Consider the following 22676-nt stretch of genomic DNA (forward strand, 5'->3'; position numbering starts at 1 on the left):
CTCACAACCCAAATAACCCAATACACCCAATAGCTCTCACACACCACAGAAACAAATAGAGAAAGAAATATAAGGTATAATTTCTTCTCTACACATATAGCTCAAAGCTATTACAACAATAACTATGATGGATGATTGCTAATAAAAAAGAAGAGCACATTCTTCTTCTTTTCAACAAAGGGTTGTTGCACCCTTTCTAATTTTCTGATGCTCTGCAGCTTGCACTCATTTTCTCTGCAGCTCTCTTCTCTCTTCTGCTCAAAACTGAAATTGAGCTCTCCTTTTCTTCTCTATCTACCGAAACAAAACAATGACTTATTATTTAAACCAAGCCATCACTTTCGGCTAATAAAAAACCACAAAAGAAGAAAAAACATCATCATGATGCCTCCTCATCATGATGTCTTTATAATTTTATAACCAAAAGTTTTTTCTTTTCCTTTTTTTAATAGCCGAAAGTAATTGTTGTTTGGCCATAATTTAACAATCTCCACCTTGGCCAAAATTCGAAAACACCATGATAAGCCAACCAACACAATCAACACAAAAAAATCACTCCCAAACACTAGTACGAGAACAACTCATACCGAGCCAAATGCTCCAAAACTCCTACTGCTCAACGCCTTCTTTATATAGGCATAATGTGAGCCAAGTTCAAACAATGAACAAACTTGGCTACACCAACAACCTTAGTCAACATATCAGCGGGGTTGTCTTTAGTTGGAATCTTCTGGAGAATGATTTCCCCTTCACCAACAATTTCACGAACAAAGTGATAACGCACATCTATGTGCTTGGTCCTCACATGATGAACCTGATACTTAGCCAAATAAATGGCACTCTGACTATCACAATGTACCTCCACCTGCTTCTGATCAACCCCCAAATATGTAATCAGCCCATGTATCCAAATGGCCTCCTTTATAGCTTCAGCAACTGCCATATATTCAGCCTCTGTAGTAGATAAGGCAACAGACGACTGCAAAATAGACCTCCAACAAACTGGCCCTTTAGCCATAGTAAACACATAGCCTGTAGTAGACTTCCTTCCATCCAGATCACCTGCATAATCTGAATCAACATAACCAACTGCAAAATGACCAATACCAGAGTCATCTCTCTCAAAGCATAAACCAACATCTCGAGTACCATGGAGATATCTCAATATCCACTTAGCTGCTTGCCAGTGCTCTTTACCTGGATTATGCATATATCGACTCACCATGCCAACTGCATGAGCAATATCCGGTCTAGAGCATACCATTGCATACATCAAACTACCAACCAAATTTGCATATGGTATATTTTTCATTTGCAGCTTCTCTTTATCATTTTTAGGACATTGTAGAGAACTTAATTTAAAATGAGGAGCCAAAGGGGTACTAACCGGTTTGGTTGAATCATGAACTCCAAACTTCCGAATCAACTTCTCAAGGTATTGTCTTTGATTCAAACTGACGAAACCCTTTGCTCTATCTCTAGTGATCTCCATGCCAAGGATCTTCTTCGCTTCACCAAGATCCTTCATCTCAAACTCATTCTTCATTTGCTTCTTCAATTTTTCAATCTCTTCAACATTTTTTGAGGCAATCAACATATCATCAACATATATCAACAAATAAATGAAAGACCCATCTTGCAACTTCTTGAAGTACACACAATGATCATATTGACTTCTAGAATAATTTTGGCCTCTCATAAATTTATCAAACCTCAAATACCATTGTCTTGGAGATTGCTTCAAGCCATAAAGTGATTTCTTCAATTTGCAAAACAAATTCTCCTTCCCTTTCACTATATACCCATCTGGTTGACACATATAAATCTCTTCATTCAAATCACCATGTAGGAAAGCCGTCTTCACATCAAGTTGCACAAGCTCAAGATCATACTGTGCAACAAGAGCTAACATAATGCGAATTGAGGAGTGCTTCACAACCGGAGAAAAGATTTCATTGTAGTCAATGCCCTCCTTTTGTGCATACCCTTTAGCAACTAATCTTGCTTTGAATCTCACATTGCTTTTCTCATCAGCATCTTCCTTCTTGGCATACACCCATTTGCAACCGATAGCTTTCTTGCCCTTAGGCAATTTAGCTAACTCCCAAGTCTTGTTCTTCAAGAGAGAATTCATCTCATCACCCATGGCATTGCACCACCTCTTCTTCTCCTCACTCTCAATGGCTTCTTCGAAATTAGATGGAATATCATCAGTGATAATAGGAAGAGCAAAAGAAACATAGTCATTATACCGAGCTGGCTTGGTAATTTGTCTCTTTCCACTGTTTTTGGCAATAGACTCTTGAGGTGAAACTTGCTCTTCAACTTGAATAGAATCTTCAAGTTCAACTTCTTCAACATCCTCATGGTCTCCCACTTCTTCACTTGTAGTGGCTTCGACATTAGCGGAAATAGGATTTGAAGTACCAGATGCAACTTTCTCAAGCTCCACCTGTTGGACATCTTTCACATTCTTCTCAGAGACTTTGTACATACTTTCTTCATCAAATGTCACATCTCTACTAATTACCAGTTTCTTCATCTCTGGACACCACAACCTGTAACCTTTGACACCACTACTAAAACCAAGAAAGATAGCCTTTTTGGCTCTAGGATCAAGTTTATTTTCAGTTACATGAAAATAAGCAGGTGAACCAAAAATACGAATATGATCATAATCAGAAGAAGGTTTTCCAGTCCATACCTCCATTGGTGTCTTACCCTGAATAGCAGCTGAAGGTAACCGGTTGATGATGTGACATGCATAATTAACTGCTTCTGCCCAAAATGACTTGCTTAAACCCGACTGGGACAACATACATCTAACCTTCTCAAGCAAGGTTTGATTCAATCTTTCTGCAACTCCATTTTGTTGTGGAGTTCCCCGAACACTGAAATGTCTCACAATTCCTTCCTCTTTGCAAACTTTAAAGAAAGGATCGGATGTGTATTCACCACCATTATCCGATCTCAAAATCTTAATCTTTCTCCCAGTTTGGTTCTCAACCATTTTCTTCCAACCCAAGAAAATGCTCAACACCTCACTCTTGTGCTTCATAGTGTAGACCCAAGACCTTCTTGAATAATCATCAACAAAGGTCACGAACCAATGTCTACCACTCAAAGAGGGAGTCTTTGTAGGACCCCAAACATCCGAATGCACATAATCAAGAATGCCCTTCGTCTGATGTACAGCAGTACCAAACTTCACTCTAGTTTGCTTCCCCAAGACACAATGCTCGCAGAAATCAAGCTTACAAGTCGTGGCACCTTTTAGAAGACCTGGTTTCACAAGCCCTTGTAGAGCTTTCTCACCGGCATGGCCTAATCTCATATGCCACAATCTAGTAGTATCTGAATTAGATGTGCCCATATTTTCAGAGACTACATATGCTTCACCTGTCACAGTGCTTCCCTGCAATAAATACAAATGGCCACATCTAGGAGCTTTCATCACAACAAGTGCACCATAAGTAACTTTCAATGTCTGTCCATCTGAATGAAACCTGAAGCCCTTGGATTCCAGAGTACCCAAAGAAATAAGATTTTTCTTCAAATTCGGTACATACCGAACACCTGTCAACTCTTTAACCATGCCATCATGCAACTTCAAACGAACTGTACCAATCCCTTTTGTTGTGCAAGGATTATCATCTCCCATGAACACAACGCCACCATCAAACTCTTTCAAGCTTGAAAACCAATCCTTGTGAGGAGTCATATGATGAGTACAACCCGTATCCAACACCCACTTAGTAGCACAATCAAATGATGAGGAAGTGGTTAAAGCAAAATCAGAAAAATCTGTTTCAACCTCAGCAACATTAGCTTCAGAACTTTCTTTGCCTTTGGTCTTCAATTTAGGACAATCTTTCTTCCAATGACCCTTATTATGACAAAAGGCACATTCATCCCTTTCCAAAGGTTTTCTACCTTTAGAGTTTCCTCTAGGTCGAGACTGTGATTTTTTCCTGCTAGAAGATGACCTCCTCTCCGATGATCTACCTCTAACAAATAAAGCTTCAGAGGTACTATCATGATTTTTATCTCTATGCCTCATTTCATAATTCATCAAGGCATTTGACACATCTTCAAATTTCACAGTTTCTTTACCATGCATAATAGTGGTAACAAAATGCTCATAAGAATCCGGCAAGGAATTCAACAATATTAAGGCCTTATCTTCATCCTTAATATCCTCATCTAAATTTAACAAGTCGGCAATCAACTTATTAAAAGCATCAAGGTGTCTAATCATTTTTGTACCTTCTTTGTATTGGAAGCGGTAGAGTTTTTTCTTCAAGTGTAGCCGGTTCTCTGCACTCTTCGTCATATACTTGTCTTCCAATTTTTGCCACAACACACTTGCTACCGTCTCCCGCATCACAAAATACTTCTGAGTTTTTGCAAGGCACAACCGAATTGAAGAGCAAGCCCACAAATTTAATTTCTCCCATTCTGACTTCGACATGGCTTCTGGCTTCTCTCCCAAAGCGGCAAGTAGATCTTGTTGAGCCAACACATCTTTGACCTCACATTGCCACATCCCGAAGTTGTTTGTGCCATCAAACTTTTCCACTTCGAACTTTGCATTTTGCACCGTAGTTCTTGCAAACCCGGAGGTGCTTCCAAAAGGATTCTCATCTTGCCCGTCTGACATCTTTTGGCAACTAGACAGTACCCAAGAGCAACCAGTGCTCTGATACCAATTGTTGTGCTAGGATAGCACCAAACCCGTTGGAACCAACTCAAGCTAACCCACAGGAAATTTATCAAATGAAAATGCAAGAACAAAATATAAAAGACACCAAGATTTTAACGAGGTTCCTCAACAGTCAGTGTAACTGGAGTACGTCCTCGGAGCAGTAGGAGCTCACCCAATAATCCACTATCAACCAAATGGGAGTTTACAAAGTGTTGGCAATCTCACAACCCAAATAACCCAATACACCCAATAGCTCTCACACACCACAGAAACAAATAGAGAAAGAAATATAAGGTATAATTTCTTCTCTACACATATAGCTCAAAGCTATTACAACAATAACTATGATGGATGATTGCTAATAAAAAAGAAGAGCACATTCTTCTTCTTTTCAACAAAGGGTTGTTGCACCCTTTCTAATTTTCTGATGCTCTGCAGCTTGCACTCATTTTCTCTGCAGCTCTCTTCTCTCTTCTGCTCAAAACTGAAATTGAGCTCTCCTTTTCTTCTCTATCTACCGAAACAAAACAATGACTTATTATTTAAACCAAGCCATCACTTTCGGCTAATAAAAAACCACAAAAGAAGAAAAAACATCATCATGATGCCTCCTCATCATGATGTCTTTATAATTTTATAACCAAAAGTTTTTTCTTTTCCTTTTTTTAATAGCCGAAAGTAATTGTTGTTTGGCCATAATTTAACATATAGCTGTTTTGACAGCCAGAGGAAATGTTTATACCTGGGGAAAGGGGACTAATGGACAGTTGGGATTAGGTGATATCAACGATCGTAGCACACCAACTTTTGTGGAGGCTTTGAGAGACAGGCTGGTAGAAAGTGTTGTTTGTGGATCAAATTCAACAGCTGCAATCTGCTTTCACAAATCTATTTCTGTCAGCAACCAGTCAGCTTGTTATCGATGCAACCTACCTTTTGGGTTTACTAGGAAGAAGCACAACTGCTACAATTGCGGTCTTCTATTCTGCCATTCGTGTAGTGGTAAGAAGGCTATGGATTCTTCGCTGGCACCCAAGAAAGGCAAGGCTTTTCGAGTCTGTGATTCATGCTTTAGCAATCTGCAGAAACTTACACATTCATGTAGATCATTCAAGCAAGAAAATCATAGTAGCATAAAACTATTGACCAAAGAAAAGTCAGTCCCAGACAGGAAAGAAGAAAAGGCTGGAGAAACACCTAAGTACGGTCATCTATTATCTATCAAACAGGCTTGTAACAAGAAACACCAGTCTGGTGTGAGGACCACCACCATGAAAAACCAAGAAGGAAACCAGCAGCATCTAGAACCAGCTTCTTCTTCCTGGAGCGAAGAGCCACGATGGGGCCAAGTCTCATGCCCTGATCTATTTAAACCGTATTATAGAGAAAATTATACAGCACTTAACTCTAGGGGTGGGCACGGTGCGGTTCGGTGCGGTTTCACCCCTAAATTGGAACCGGAACCCGAATATATCAACGGTTCGGTTCGGTGCGGTTTCGCTTAAATTTATTACTAGAACCTTACGGTTCGGTCTACACCGGTTCCGGTTCGGTTCTTGCCGGTTTACGGTTCCGAATACTAAATTATTTGAACACTAAATCATCATGCATTCAAATACATCTTCTAAAATTGATTATATAAAGTTGCATACAACACATGTTTTTTAATGCAAATGTCTTTGGTAATGGCACCAAGTCAACAAAAAGAGACAACTAAAATACATATGCATTGGTCAATCAATCAACAAACAAAAAAATGATGAAGCAAACTACAGGTTTATTTCAGACTTCAGAGAGCAAGCAGGAAGTAGCATCTCCTGTACACAATCAAACAACATATAATCAAATCAAACAACTTATTCCAGAGAGCAAGCATAATCAAACAACTTATTTCAAAGAGGAAGCATGGGCTTCCCCAATTTTAAAAGTTTGAAGAAGCAAACTGCAAGTTTAAATTTAATTACACAACAATTAAATAGAATCTGCTGGCAAATAATGTAACCTGTACACTTGGCCTCTGGTTGAAGGGGTGTTTTCTTTCATTTCAAGTTCTAATCATAAAGTTCAAGCAATTTTGTTAATACAAAGTGAAAATTCATTGTTTGCCCGGACCAAGGGAGAGTTACATTTAATCTAACAAAGAAAACAAAAGGCAAAGCAGAATTAAAAGGACAAAAAATGATTGAAAGAGTAAATTATAAATTCCACTAACTATCAATAGTAACAAAAGGGAACATATAAAAGTGAAAGATTAAGGAGAAAACCCAGACATGAGGTTTAAAAGTCATAAGCTTTCAAGTGAGAAAAAAAGGAAAAGAAAGAAAAGATATGGAAAATTGAATGAATTTCTGCACCTTCGAGAATGAGCTTCCCATATTCTTATTACATTTGTTTCCTGAAAAACCTCATGAAAAAAAAAAAACCATCTCATGCTCATCTCATTCTTGCCGAAACTTCAATATAAAAGGCGTACAATTCTTTCAAGCTCCAAATAAATCCAGAAATTAGAGTCATAACCCACCTTTCCTACACATCTTATGCATTTGCAGTGTTCCTTTCTAGTCATACCCACAGATGTTATACTCAGTCCCAAATTTGAAAGCATTTAAACACATTGATGATTGCTATAGGTTTGCATATTGTAGACGTTACGCAATAAAAGTTAACTGCTTTTTCACAGCAATATGACTTCTACTCGAACAGTATTCAACGATTCATCATCACGGATAGTAAAGAAAACGAATTTGATTGATATATCAAGTTCTAACTGAATTACATGTTTTCGAAATGAAAGTATACAAAATGACACACCCAACACATTCACAAATTATTTGACAAAATCAGGTAGAACAAACCTAAAACCTTTACAGTGTTTTCTGAATCGAAAAGAACTCGAAATGAGAGAAAATAAAGAACAATCGCAGAACAATCACAGAAGGAATACATTTAGATTGTCAAACAGAAACGAAAATGATGGCGGAGAAAGATACTAAAGTCTGGAAATCATTTATGCAAGCTTCTTGTCAAATATGATAAAAGATAGAGAAAATACCAAGGAGGGAGGACGGATGACGAAGAGTCTGTCGCGGAGGAGGGATGATGAGGGCCGTCGTAGAAGCTGAGGTTGTGGGCTGCCTGAGGAATTGTTGATATTTTTGGATGAGAGGCCGTGGTGAGGGTCGGATCTCGGATGTGCGAAATGGGGGAATGGGGATGTGAAAGGGGTGAGGCCATGTGTGTGGGTGAGGTGAGGGAGGGTGGGTGAGGTGAGTGAGTCAGTGAGTGAGTAAAACCTAATTGGGATGGGATACAATGCTTTGCAACTTGGTGAAACTAATTTGTCAACCTATTATATCATGACATGAGTGTATATATATATATATATATATATATATATATTAATTTATTTATTATTAATTAAACGGTTCGGTTCGGTTCCGGCCGGTTCTTGTTCATTCAAAACCGGAACCGGAACCGGTTTGAACGGTTCGGTTCGGTTTTTGACCCAAAGTTGACTTTTCCGGTCAACACGGTTCTTTTCGGTTTTTTTTCATACGGTTCGATGCGGTTTTACGGTTTCACGGTTTTTATGCCCACCCCTACTTAACTCTCTGTCAAAAGATCATTTATCTTCTGTCATCCTAGTGCATTCAGAATCCACAATGTCCGGTGCCACTAACGCAGAGAAATGCATATCCACGTCAGATGAGATGCTTATTGAAGAAATACAGCGGCTGACAGTTGAGGTGATTCTATCTTATTAATTTTGTTGCTTATGTTCGTATCCATTTTTATTCTTATTCTTTGGTGTATGCACACACATGAAAACTTGTCAGTGTTCGGTTCCTAGTTTTGAACTTACAGTCACCATTTAGGCAATTAGGAAGGTATGGTAAGTTTTACTACTTTATATAAACTTTTTCTTGAACTGATGTTTGCATGCTTTCTATTAGCTGTATAAAAATATATTTTTATACTCTTTTGCATCTGTCGTTCACTTTGCTCATAGTAGGCACACAACCTTGAAAGGAAATGCAAAATTGGAAGCCAGAAGATTCATGAATGTGAGCAGAAGACTGAGGAAACATGGTCTCTGGCAAGGGATGAAGCGGCTACATGTAAGGCAGCAAAGGAGGTTATAAAAGCTTTGGCGTTAAGGGTAAATGTGTTGCTTCTCCTAAAAATTAAGGGGTTATGTTTACAAAAATGCTGTCGATTTTCACTCTCTGACTTTCCATTTTGCTTTTGAAGGAAGTTCATGTCTGTTTTTTACAACTCGATTTTCATTTTTGTTCCTTGTTTTACAGTTGTCACACACTTCTCTATGGCATGGAACTTGTAGACATTGTACTTGCTGCCTTATCATTCGATATTATTCATATCTGGCCCTTCTTATTATCTGTACGATAACAATTCTACCTTGTTTGTGCACACTCATAATCCTACTTCAGTTTCAATCTCTTCGAGGGCCATTTTGCTTCTTTCCTTGGATCTTTTTCTGGTCGATGAATTTTCCCAAAATAATTAATCCTTCTATATGGATCTTGTAACTCCCCCTCTATCCATCCTTTATTTAACTTTTCTGAAATGCTTTCCTGATACATAACAACGAGAGTTGCTTCACATGATTTTAAAGTTTTAAACATAAACTTACCTTAAATACAGCTAATGAGAGTCTTATATTCTCACTCCCACTTCTTTGTAGGCCTTCTAGTCACTAAACTGGAAACTTATCATGCATCTACCTTGCATTTCTTCAAATGATTAAAAAAAGCACAATATTCAATTTACAAGATCTGAAAGTACATATAATTTATTTTGTGCAGCTTAAAACTATTTCAGAAAAGGCGTCTGCTGGAAAGCAACCAAACAATGGTATAGATACAAAACTTCCTCAACTCACGCCACTGAATACAAATACAAAACTTCCTGAAGTAGATAGTGTATCGGATTCGCCTGCTGTGTTGTCTGATACGCCGAAGTCAGAACCCCATGGTAGAGAAACTAAATCGGCAAAGCTTGAATGGGTAGAACAATTTGAACCTGGAGTGCATCTCACGCTTGTTGTCTTGCCAAATGGACAAAAGGGGTTAAAGCGAGTGAATTTTAGGTATTTTCTATCTGAATCATTCCATGTCTAGGTTACCACTATTTTGAAAATGATCTTACTGGCTATACTTGCGCATTAATGATGTATGTTAGACTTAGAATTAATAATTGAAGGTAACCAATATAAGTTTGGGACGTATCTTCATCTTATCAATTATTAGGTTTAGTTTGTTTACGAACATTTCCATCCTCTAGATTAAAATCCGTATTCATCTCTTTTCTTCAAAGCAAAAAGTGCCTACTTCTTGTCCTGTTTGTTGCCTTGTTATCCAAGAACACTGTATATATGTTGGTGTTATAATCTTATCAATTTAAACTGGACTATCGTTGCTACTTGACGTTGTGTTTTGCAGCCGGAAGAAGTTCACTGACAAAGATGTAGAAAGATGGTTGGAGGTAAATCAAGGCTTGATATACCAGAATTATGGCATTGAGGGATATGAGAACTCTACAGAAGATTAACCTTTAAGGCTGATCTTTAATTACATGCCCTTTGCATTTGGACGTGTATACATCTACAGTCAATTGGCAGGCAGATTTTTACGTAGATTAACGTTGCAGGGAAGAAAGTTTTTGTGTTTATGCATTGGCTGCAGTCCATATGAAGTATCCTGCATGTGTAATCCCCATGTACAGTTAGTGAAACCCTAGTCTTCATTGACAATATGTGGCACCCTAAAGGATAAAGCTCTCATAGCCAAAACAACTGGAACTAAGAGAAATCTGTAAGTTTTAACTTTAAATTTTCCACATTGCTGAGTTTTGCAGGGTTCCATTTTTCAGTATGTGGTTGGGCCTGTAAATCTCGGTGCAAAACCATGGACCCTTGTAATTGTTGGCATTTTCTTCTTGGGGCCACGGCCTTCTGTATGCATCTAAGAGATTTTCTATTAGAGCGTGAGCATATAAACTAAAACCAAATGAAAATAGAAGTGAGATATCTATGTTAATTAAATCACTAAGGAAATAGTTCATTTTCATTGTTGTACAACCATAACATGCCATCTCATGTGGGACAACTCTCAACACTTTCTTTTTCGATGTGGGACAACTCTCAACACTTTCATGATCAATGTCGCCCAGGTGATCATATAATCCTCTATCCATCACCAATATACGAGTCAATTTGAAAATATGTCTCTAATAGGTTTATTAATCGAGATAAATTTTGGGAATTGTTAACAACATTTCAAAGAAGTCATCCTACACTTCAAACTGTTGGCAGTCCCACATCGGTGGGGGGAAGTCAACAAGGATGTCTTTAAATATGATTACCCTACTCTAACTAATATTGAGACCTTTTGTGGTAAAACCCCACACCTGACGGATTTGGCATGTGGTAAAGTTTGGGACAGTATCGGTATCGTTAGAGTGAGGCCCCTTGGGTCCATCTATCTAAAAAAAAATTCATGGTATCAGAGCCCACAGTTATGAGCCCGTGCAAGCCAAGGGCTTGTCACAAGGAAGTGTGGGCTCGGAAACAAGCTTGGACTCTTAACATAGAGCCAGCCTCTGAGTTCTTAAGAGGCACTTCCTGAAAAGATTGAAAACAAGTCTAGACTCCAGTGGAGTCAACCTCTGAGTTTCAATTGCCAATGTGTGGTTACACATGAGGGGGCGTGCATCGATGGTGGAAGTCAACAATGGTGACTTTAAATATGATTACCCTACTCTAACTAATACTGAGACCTTTTGTGGTAAAACTCCACACCTAATTGGATTGGGTAGGTGGTAAAGTTGAGAACAATATCGGTGTCGTTAGAGTGGACCCCCCAGGCTTGTCGATCTAAAAAATTTCAACACCAACATATAGAAATACTTATAAGAGAGGAAATACATTTGATAGGAGTGCATGATGGCATTTTTGGTGTACCTTTTAACAGCCCCTAAATTTTTTTTTGGGTTTAAGTTTCTATAAACATGTTCTATGCAGTGGTGGGTCCTAGAAATTTTCTTCTTGATGCCAAAATGCATGAATCTCGCATGCCATCCCGAGTTGCCCTTGGTTTCGTACTGACTGAGGACATCAAATGAACATACGTGTATGAATAATGGAGAATAGGCGGAGTTACATACTTTCGCTAATAAACTTAAGCCCCCTAGTTAAGTAATAGCAGTTGAATTAATTATACTAGAACCCAAAAATTTGATATGTAGCAAAAGGAATAGAAAATTAAAAAGGAAAAACTGTTAGTTGGGTTGGGTAGCCAGGTTATACCAATGACTAGAAAAGACGAAAGGAAGATACTGATTAGTTTTCCAATCGGTTCTTATTAGAAACAAAAAGAGAGGAAGGAATGTTGGGGATGAGCATGTGAAAAGGACAGTCTTGAGTTATAACGCCGCCGAAATTCGTTTCCACGATTTCTCGTTAAGAAAATATACTTGTTTGCAGAAAAGGCCAGTAATGCCTCCGTTAAGACTCCAAACGTGGACAATAGGTTCCAAGAAAGGACAAGATCGAAGCATGGGATCAATGGAGAGAGAGAGAGAGAGAGAGAGAGAGAGAGAAAGAGAGAGAGAGAGAGATGGATTAAGCTTGTAAATAAAGATGGGAGGAATCATGATCATGTTGATTGGTTGAGGAAAAAGAAATGTGTAAAGTTAAAGTAGCTAGAGAGGAAATATCAGGTGGGGGTGGGGTGGCAGCCTCCCCATCTTTATTTGCTTGCTTTTTCCATCGTTGCCTTTTTGTTCTCTTATTTACAAAACCCCAAGCAACCCACACATTCCAACCTCTCTCTCTCCCAAGTTTTCGAGTTTCTTTCTCATTCAGTTCTCCGCTTTGGTTCTTCATCATCTTCTTCCTCTCCTAGCTAGCTAAGGTTGGTTTTTGCGTGTTTAATTGTACGTACAATAGTGTATTAATCATAAATTCTCTAATAACTAGGGTTTTGTTGCTGATTGATTGTTGCAGGGTGTTGTGTGGTGCGATTCTTGATTTTTATTGACGGGATTTGTCATCCAAGTTAGCTAGCTATTAACATTTGTGCCCTTTTATTATCATCAAGGGGAAGAACAAGAAGAAGGTCCATCTGTATACATGGCTCCTGTTTCATTGCCTCCTGGTTTTAGGTTCCATCCCACAGATGAGGAATTAGTTGCTTACTACCTCAAAAGAAAGATTAATGGCCGTAAGATCGAATTAGAGGTCATCCCTGAAGTTGATCTCTACAAGTGTGAGCCATGGGACTTACCAGGTACTCCCTCTCTGAACAGTCTTTATAAAAATGGTTTTTCTAGTAGTGTATTTCTTTCCCTTTTTGTTCATTGTTTTATTAACTGCTTAGCTTGTTAATTGTTCAAGTACCTAAGCTAATGTTTTAGGCTCAAATTTTTGGAAATGATTAATTGAGGTGAAATAACAATTATTAACATGAAGATATGACTCCATAATTGAATAATTGATTAAAAGCAGAACAATTTCAAATTGGCCCTGAGTCTTTAAAATTGTTTACTTCCCCTACAATTCCTTATTTATAAATTTGTTTACATATAGCAGTCCAATGCCAAAATATTAAAATGAAGACGGGAACTTCAAAATTGATTAAGGGCGATGTTTTATGTATAAAAGGAATTTGATATTTTGCCTCCTTTAGGCATGTTTATCCTTTATTTGTATTCAACTATATTTAAGGGAAGGAGGGAGAGTTCGAAGTTATGAGAGGAGAGGGGGGGGGTAGTATGAGTAGAAACTCAACACTCTATCCACCAGAACCATCACAGGGTGGCCCAGTAGTTGGGGACAAATTCTAAGCCCGTATTCCACAAAACACGTGTTGGATTCAATTCATGGCATTGGTGAATTGGGGAATGCTGTAATGTCTCTTTGAGTCTTCCTTTCCCGAATGGTGGATTGCCGTGGTGAATCAACCAACTGATTCTTTTTTTTTAAAATAAAATAAAAATTCTATCAACCAAGATATTGAACCACATGCATATTGCAATTACTTAACAATGAATTAAGTACATGTTTATTTTGGTAACTAATGATGAAATACTTCCTTACTTATGAGTCAAATATGCTGAACTTTTAACCTTTAAATATCCATTAGCGCTTATTAAATAATAATAATAATAATAGAGTGTAAAGAAACTTCAAACCACCGACACATGGTCCACCGATCTTTAGGGTTCCTGTTGTGAACACCAAGTTTTAAAGTTAGACAGAGAAAGAACCAAGTCAAAAAGCTAGCATGGAAAAAGAAAAGGATTGCTTTTTGTGTGCGACTGGTATGGGTTCCAAGCAATGCTTTCCAAGTTTACATGCACTTCTTCCTTCACACCCTTTTCCACAAGGAGTGTTCTTAATTATTGGTAATAGTTAATAACTAAGCCATGCAACATGGGCTTAAATTCAAGAATTTTATGCTGCTAGCCTGCATGTATGTTTATTCCGGTTGCTCTTCTAATGGTGACATATTCTTTTGTCAGCAATTCATTAGATAAATGGTTCATTTTATAAACACGTGATAAAACATCTTTTAGATATATAGATGATGTCATTGGGACTATGTCTTGGTGAGAATTTCTCTTCCAAATGAGTGTGTTTTTATTAATATTTGCATATGTCATTGGTATGATTATTATTTTTGTTGTTATTTTTAAGGGAATAATACTGAGGAGACCACAATTTTGTACTATGTTTTCATGACATCTATGTATCACATCAATAATTAAATTATCTGAGTAGCAGATCATGCATGTGGTCTCCCGATAATTTCTTTCTCTGCTTGAACTTACTCTTACAAATGCATTGGCAATGCTGTCATTGTACAATGTTATGGTGTTTTTAATAAATCATCTACGAAAAGCAGCCAAACTGAAATATTAACAAATATACAGGAAAGTCATTATTGCCCAGCAAAGATCTGGAGTGGTATTTCTTCAGTCCACGAGATCGAAAGTACCCTAACGGATCGAGGACCAATCGTGCTACTAAAGCTGGATACTGGAAGGCAACGGGAAAGGACCGCAAGGTAAACTCACAGACGCGTGCGGTTGGAATGAAGAAAACCCTAGTTTATTACAGGGGAAGAGCACCCCATGGCATTCGAACCAATTGGGTTATGCATGAATATCGCCTCGACGAGAGGGAGTGTGAAACTGCACAAGGCTTGCAGGTTCAGGTTCTTTTTCTAATTCTTTCTCAAAATTCACAATTAATTTGAATTAAATTTCATGGTAATAAAACCCTCGTGCAAATTAATTATATATAATTTTAAACATATATATGCATGTACAGGACGCGTATGCGCTATGTCGTATTTTTAAGAAGACTGCAACGGGGCCAAAGATAGGAGAGCATTACGGTGGCACAAGTACTACCAATTACCAGCTGACCAGTGACCACTCATCCAGCGTTAATGAACTATATTCTGATGGAGGAAGATGTGAAGATTTCGAGAGCTCAAGTTATCCGATGCAAATGCATAATGCATGCTCTTCATCACCAAACTTTGTTCATAAAAATTCACTTGATGACATGGGTAGAAAAAGAGATGGAAAATGGACACAGTTCTTATCGAAAAAGGCATTTAATTGCTCGTCCTCATTTTCTCCATTTCCCAATCATGAAAACATTTCATACCCTCCATCTAAGGTATTACTAATTTTTATGTCAATATATAAAGTTCTATAGAGAAATTACGTACTACAAATTTCGCCATGTTATTATAAAAGAAGTGGTCCAATGTCCTAGTGAATAGGCTGTTAGATTTCTATCCATGAATCCCGGGTTCGTAACTCCCATTTCCTAAATTATTGTAATAGTTTTAAAAAATAAATTACTAATTTAAACCGTACAAAAATTCAAATAAGAATCGTATGTTTATATTTAACAACATACGTCCTATTTGCAGGTTGACATAGCATTAGAGTGTGCAAGGCTGCAGCATCGACTCTCACCTCCTCCATTAGAAGTGGAGGATTTCCCTCAAGTTGGACTCAACGACTTCAAAACGATGCAATACTCAAATCCTGCACTTGACACCACAAGTACTGAAACTGATGCTTTGCAGGAAATTCTTTCAGTTGCACATGTTTCTCAAGAAATGGTCAATCAATCCAGTAATCATGTGGATCAGACATGGGGTGGAAACTACGCTCCTCCAGCCAATGACTTTAGCTTTATGGTTGATCGAGATGCACATTATAATCAGATTACTGATCACTTGAATTCTATGAGATATGTGGATCAAAAAACATGGGGAAATTCGTATACACGGTCAATCGAGATTGGAGACCTGAAGGATGATTTTAGGATGGAGAATACAGCTGAGAACCTAAGGTGGATAGGAATGTCAGACAAAGATCTGGAGAAGGTACATTAATTTACAATTTAACTTATCAACTTACCATCCATCAGACTTGGCTTGCATAAAAATATAAAACCAGCTTATTGAAAGTGCAGTTTGACTAAAAGTCAATGATCTCTTGCTAACCCTAGTGCTAGGTTTCCATTGAAATGCATTACTTTTATTTGATATTTCTTGATATTAATATACATTCTCCTTTTCTGATATTGGATAGAGCTTCACGGAGGAACACAAGATAATTCCAATAGAAAACATTTCATCTTTTCGTAGGGAAGAAGAAGAGCAACATTATGAGGCTCAAGGTATATATATACACAAGAGTTGTATTTCTTATCTTTCTTCTCCGAGGTTAATTTGCGCTTAGGTTATTGCATTTCTTCTTTATTTTCGGCTAACAAATTAAAGATACGATTACAGGAGGACCTGGGCATCGTAGTGGCATAATCAAGGAACTCAATGATAATGAGGCAAACGATGATGATTTCTCACTTAGTTTCATCAATGAAGACCCGAACGAGAACTTCCTCCATGATGGAAACATGGATGACTATTCAACTTCTCCAAGCTTCGAAGTCATCGAAGAAGTTCAAGTTAATCACGGCATGTTTGTTTCAACTCGGCAGGTGGCTGAAACATTCTTTCACCAGTTAGTGCCTTCACAAACAGTTAAGGTCCATCTAAACCCAGTGTTCGGCCAGAACCTTTTGGTAGAGAGAGTTGTTACACAAACAAAGTCCAAGGATAGAGGTTCTTTCTTTGAGAGGTTCAAGGAACTTGTGATGGAAAAGTTTGACGGAATTGCCAAATCAACAAAGCCATGGAGGAAAATTGCAAGCACTCTTGTTTGTGCAGTTACACTTATATTGATGCACATGATCATCTATCTTGGGCAACATATGGAAGATGAGAAATTGATGGATGCCTTCACCACAACTACAACTGCAACGATTGTGGAAGAAAAAGGCAATTCTAACATTAGCAAGAAGGAAGGACTTGGATTAATTAAGTGGAGCAACAAAAAAGAAAAGGTTTGCTTGGTTAATATAAGAGATGGGAGTACTTGTAGCGTGTTTCTGAAGAAGATGGGGATTTTCCTCACAGTTTCTTTGGCTCTTGGTACCATGTGGGTTAACCACAATGTAATTCCCTCTTGAACTCAACCATTTTATTTCGGTTCTAACAATAGTTTGTCTGTTTGGGAGAGGGGATAATTCAGCCTAACCCATAGCTATAAGTTCAAATATATCTTCACAATATGTATTTTAAATTGACATAAAATCATGTAAGAGTTGATATTGATTTATACTAAAAGAGATTTCCTTGTTTTCATTTTACTTTCTTAATCATGCCAGAGGGGAGCATACTTTCTGACCATGTAATTATAATACATGGCAAATTTTGATTTGATAGTAGTATTACTTAACAAAGTTTAATGGTAAGCTAAGCTCTACACAAGTTTTTCTCCTTACACGTATAATGTGGGAAATCACTAGTTTCATTATTTGCTATTATATTTGGTTTTTTAGATTGACGCTAAAACCACTGAAATTACCTATAATATCCCCATAGTGGAGACTGGGATACAAATATGTGTAGCCATTTGTTTTCCTTTCAATTACTTTGGCAAGTTATTTGATCCCCTCAAATGTGCTAGTTGTGTTTTGAATCAGAGAACTTTACAACCCATTATGTTTCTAGTTAGGTTAATGATAGGGAGACCAAATTTATAAACTAAATTTTGTAAATCAAATGATATGGTTGTTAATGATTAGATTATTGTTTAAGTGTTGATTAACGTGCTTATTTCATATTTGTGACACATCATTTAATTTGTAAATTTTGGTATACCTAGCATTACCCTTGTAGTTAATCCATTTCTTTTATTTTATAATTGAAGTCAATTGTGGGAGTTACAAATTATAAAACACCCATCCTTTCTCTTAATGGTCCTTGTCATGAATTCCACTATTACAATTACTACTAGAATTAACAGCTTGCCCGACTAAACTTTGCACGATGGAAACTAACTCCGTTGGGCAAAGGTCATAAGCCCGATAGAATAAAACACTTGGTCGGTCAAACCTGGACGCCGTTTTGGTTTTTCTGAGAATCTTTAGGTGACGACCCCATTTGAACGGGTAAAATGCATTCGTCGGGCAAAAGGTGTGAAAAAGATACGAAAAAGAAGTTAGAGCACCCGATAACTTTTATACAAAAACACTCCACGTTCCCAGATGCCTTAGAGAAGTGAACGACAAGGAGTCACCAGAAGGGTTGAAAATTGAAACAGAAGAAAGAGGAGAGATTTAGGATTCATTGAAATATATTATACTATATAGTAATACTAAGCTAGCTAGGTTTTACTTTAGTTAGTAGGGCGAACATTGATAACATTTGGAAACCTTTAGGAGACAGAAGATTGTAGCAAGGCAAGAATAATTTCGTCGGCCAAGTTTTTGGCACTAAGAAGAAACTTGGCACGAAATTCGTTGAGGCTTGTGGGATGAAACTAGGTTCTGTCAGCTAAGCGGAGTTGCCCGACGCATTCTTCCGTCGACTAAAGCTTTCATTATGTCGTTTTAAGGACCACACTGACGGGTTTAAAAAGAGAAGTAAACGATGCTATACTTGACGGCGGTGTATAAATTGTATGATGACTCTCCCCTCCCGGCCGCTGCTTCTCCCTGCCCCTCTCTCTCTTACACACAAACACACACTCTCCTCCATCTCTCCCTCTCCCAATTAATTGAAGGTTAGTTTATTTTTATTTGTTGATTAATTTGTTCTTCGAATGTGTGATTAATTAATTTTGATGTGTGTGGCTTTGTGATTGGATTGGAAGTAAATTCAAGTAAAAGTATATTTCTCTTAATTATAAATAGTAAGTTTGAATTTATTTAATTGTGATATTTATATATGCTGGAATTGTGTATGATGTGCAATTTTGAGTTTGTTTAATTCATTTGTGGCATGAAATTCGGTAAAATTTCATAACTATTTACACGAAGTTAATTATGCTGATTAAATTCGTATAATAAATTCGAAAAGCACCTTAGGCCTGTTTGAGATTTTGTTGGATGTGTGTGTAGACGCCGTATGTGACTCCACGATCTAACTGAATCTTGAATTGTCCAGTTCAGACAGTTCAGGAGTGCACTAGTATGTGTTTTGGGTTTGCGATGAGCCTAAGTTTTGTTTGTGAAAAATTCGTATTCCCCTAATGTTCTTCAAGTGCATACTAGATATTTGGCTGTAATATATACGTCGCACTTAGGGAATCCTGGGGAGATGCTACCAATTTTTTTACAACTAAAAATAGTCGAGAGATTCGCAAACTGCAACAAGGAAAGTGGACTTTCAAACGGGACATGATCATTGCCGAAGGCAAAAGGGGGCAATGAAGTGTATTTGAAATCATTATGATGACTAAATTATCTAAATATAGGCGCAATAGACAAGGAGTGGATCAGTCTGCAAAATAGAAGTTAATATTTGGATGGGATTGTCAATTTTATTTAATTTGTAAGCAACCATGTCAGTGCTTAGAATCATAATAGGTGTCCTTGCGTGAAATATAATAATTGTGTTTAGATGACAGTGGACGAAGTCCAATTTCACTTGTATTCAAATGGGATGGTACACACTTACTCCAATTGAACTTATCATTGAGAATTGCCCATTACAACGTCAACATGTTCCGGGAGTTGGAAAGTTTGGCATGAACATTCTACATATTTCCATGTTAATGACGACCAAGTGATGGACATATTGTGAAACCCCACCCCAAAGTTAATTGTAATTTCACATTTTAAAATTTATGAAATTACCTTTGTGTCCCCTATCCTTTACCTAATTCGGATTCCCTCTTGGATTTTCTCTTAACACTCTCTCTCTTGGACTGCCACGTGGTAGCTCCCCCACCCATCCATTTTCTCTTCTCTCTTCTCCCCCGAGTCTCTCTCTTTCTCGCACACTATCTCCTTTTCCCCGAGTTACACACACATCCACACACCCAAAACGAGGAAAACAACGGCGACGGCTACACCACCACGTCCACCGGTGTCGACTCTTTACCTCCCTCCTCCTCTGTGAAGCCCAAGAAGCCCAATAAACTTTCCCGGCGAGCTTTGTGGCTTTTGAGCCAAAATCCGGCCAACTATAGCCACCTCACGACGTGATATAGGTATGAAACTCTTCCTTTTTTGAAACCCTTTAACCCAAAACCAAGGGCTTCGGCCCATTGAGCTAACCCAATCCAATCCTTTGGGCCAGGCTTTCAAGTCCAAAACCCCATTAGAACCCAAACCCAAAACCCTTTGAACCTATGCCTTTGGGCCGTGTAGAACTTGGGCCTTTGGCCCGTTGAACCCAAACCCAAACCCAGTCGAATTCTAGGAACCCAAGCCATTCGTGGGCCTGCGCGTGGACACACGTGAAAGGTTGTTCGTACCGGTGCTTGGAGCACACGCGTCGCCAACGACTTTTCCAGCCAACTTTCTGGCGACCCACGGCTACGCATGGCCGCTGGAGCCGCCACCTTGCGGCTGCGCGTGGGGGTATCCAAGGTCCCCCTTGTGTTTTTCGACGTCTTGAATCCGTTTATGACATCTATTTTCTGAAATTCAATCGGTATGACATAGTTTTATTAATTGAACCCTTCATGTGTTTAGGTGCATTTATTAACTGCGATTTCCTTTTTCGCACAGCTCTTTGATGACGGATTATTTGTGAGTGGACTTGTTCTAAAATGCATATTTTACTATTAGAAATGCATACATGAAAAACATGATTTAATGGTTATGTTTTACGAAACGCTTTTGAGTAAATTAGATTTACACTTTATGAAATATCATGCTTTATTAGAATATTTTGGAATACCATACTTTATCGATTTTTACGAGCTTTGTAGTATATATGATGGATGACTATATACCATGAAGATGTTTTGAGATATGATGCTTGAGCTACTAAGCTTCGATAAGATATATATATATATATATTATGTTGGAAAGATTATATTCAATGTTTTGTGCTTATCTAGTGGTCACTGTTTTGCCTATGGGCGATGATACTTATATTGGCGTCGGCTGGGTGTTTGTAGATGGCTTTGGCTGGGCGTTGGTAGATGGCTTCGGCCAGGAGATATTTATATTGGTTTTGGTTGGGCGTTTGTAGATGGCTTCGGCTGGGAGATACTTATATATGGCTTCGGTTCGGCATTTGTAGATGGCTTCGGCCGGAAGATACTTATATATGATACCACTAGTTAACACACTATATGATATATGTTTTATGAAAGATTTTATGGCATGCTAGGGTTTTCAGGAAACCTATTACATATTATACCATTGAGTTTTCATAAAATTTTAGGGGTTATTACGTTGATGAATAACTGTTTCAGTATTAATTATATATCAACTTGGTCCACTCATGTTTGTTTTGCGCCCCCTCAGGACATATGAATGAGGCATACGATCCGAGCTACGAGGCATTCCCTACCAGTGTTACCGCGTCATCCTCTCTACTTTGACTTCACTTGTAATAGCACCTTCCGCTTGTATTCTGAATTAGATATATGCTCTGAACATGTCATGCATTATCACTATATTTTTATTGACGGCTGGATACTATTATATTATTTTGGTAAAGTTTGCATTTGAATATTATATTATGTAGTTTGAGTGAAATTTATATGCATGTTTTCTCATGTTCTCAGCATATGCATTCATTAAATGGATTGAGTCACTCTCGGGTGTCGACCAACACGTGGCCATCCTGCTGTCCTTCGGACGTTGGGATCAGGGCGTGTCACATATTGAATGATGCTTTCCCTAATACTTTACTCAATATGGATGAAGAGTCGTCCACCGACCCTGAGAAGTACGATAATTGTACCTTGGTTGTGAAGATTTTTCTGTACTAACATCAGGGGTGGTTGGAAAGTAGTACAATTCATACTTCATAGAAATATTTTGAACTTACCTATGCATGATGACGATGAGGATACTGACGATGACCAAAATGTTCACCAAGAGGCTTCTTCTGCAATCACCCGAAACCTTCTTGGAGTATAGAGCAACCACATCGTTGAACCACCATTCGAGATGGAATGTGTCCCCGAAATTGAAATAGATGCATTACTTATTGACCTCGGGTGCCAACCACCAACTCAGCGGAATTCCTTGATTAAAGAAAGCAGCAATGACTCAAGCAGTGAAAATGACATTGAGAGGGACAATAAAGAAGGACATGAGTATACCAACAACAACTGAGTGTTTAGCAATGTACGGTTACTTTGTAAATACTACAAGATTTAATTTTGCTCTTTTAAGTACAAAGCCTTGTTGCACTTACTTAACGTACATAAAAAAAAAAAAAAAAGACGTTACGTGATGGAGTTGAATTCCATCTGTTAAACTAGGATTAAGATTTAATCTAGTAACTTTACTGTTTTGCTTTATATTTTAATGGATTATTATTTCGTATACTTGACAAATTGTGCATAATTGGCATCTAAACGTATAGGATGAAGGAGTTGTGAACAT

General features: G+C 38.0%; 2 protein-coding genes across 5 annotated transcripts; both read left to right on the top strand.

The window, feature by feature from the left end:
* The first annotated feature begins 8312 nt into the window (after nucleotides 1-8312).
* On the top strand, nucleotides 8313-10707 carry LOC103444246 (PH, RCC1 and FYVE domains-containing protein 1). The gene is made up of 4 exons (XM_008383166.3): nucleotides 8313-8451; nucleotides 8718-8864; nucleotides 9532-9815; nucleotides 10168-10707. Exons 1-4 carry the CDS (start codon nucleotides 8368-8370, stop codon nucleotides 10274-10276), a joined length of 624 nt encoding a protein of 207 aa, XP_008381388.3. The 5' UTR covers nucleotides 8313-8367; the 3' UTR covers nucleotides 10277-10707.
* Nucleotides 10708-12470: 1763 nt separating this feature from the next.
* On the top strand, nucleotides 12471-17460 carry LOC103444247 (NAC domain-containing protein 54). Of its 4 annotated transcripts, none has more exons than XM_008383168.4 (7): nucleotides 12471-12639; nucleotides 12732-13014; nucleotides 14660-14943; nucleotides 15060-15416; nucleotides 15676-16137; nucleotides 16346-16433; nucleotides 16549-17460. In XM_008383168.4, exons 2-7 carry the CDS (start codon nucleotides 12858-12860, stop codon nucleotides 17283-17285), a joined length of 2085 nt encoding a protein of 694 aa, XP_008381390.3. In that variant the 5' UTR covers nucleotides 12471-12639; nucleotides 12732-12857; the 3' UTR covers nucleotides 17286-17460. The 4 variants fall into 4 exon arrangements, with proteins under 4 accessions (XP_008381390.3, XP_070661247.1, XP_008381391.3 ...); XM_070805146.1 differs by having other exon boundaries at nucleotides 12826-13014; nucleotides 14660-14937; XM_008383169.4 differs by having other exon boundaries at nucleotides 12503-12639; nucleotides 14660-14937.
* The last annotated feature ends 5216 nt before the right edge of the window (nucleotides 17461-22676 follow it).

This window comes from Malus domestica, chromosome 09 (genome assembly GCF_042453785.1).
Source record: "Malus domestica chromosome 09, GDT2T_hap1".
In the NCBI taxonomy this organism is placed as follows: Eukaryota; Viridiplantae; Streptophyta; class Magnoliopsida; order Rosales; family Rosaceae; genus Malus; species Malus domestica.

What these genes read in the sequence shown, in the direction of transcription:
- LOC103444246 (XM_008383166.3), top strand. Translation starts at nt 8,368, where the DNA reads ATGTCCGGTGCCACTAACGCAGAGAAATGCATATCCACGTCAGATGAG. An exon ending in TAAAAGCTTTGGCGTTAAGG is followed by an intron (nt 8,865 to 9,531) that starts GTAAATGTGTTG and finishes TATTTTGTGCAG; the next exon opens with CTTAAAACTATTTCAGAAAA. An exon ending in TTAAAGCGAGTGAATTTTAG is followed by an intron (nt 9,816 to 10,167) that starts GTATTTTCTATC and finishes TGTGTTTTGCAG; the next exon opens with CCGGAAGAAGTTCACTGACA.
- LOC103444247 (XM_008383168.4), top strand. Translation starts at nt 12,858, where the DNA reads ATGGCTCCTGTTTCATTGCCTCCTGGTTTTAGGTTCCATCCCACAGAT. An exon ending in TGAGCCATGGGACTTACCAG is followed by an intron (nt 13,015 to 14,659) that starts GTACTCCCTCTC and finishes ACAAATATACAG; the next exon opens with GAAAGTCATTATTGCCCAGC. An exon ending in CAGACAAAGATCTGGAGAAG is followed by an intron (nt 16,138 to 16,345) that starts GTACATTAATTT and finishes GATATTGGATAG; the next exon opens with AGCTTCACGGAGGAACACAA.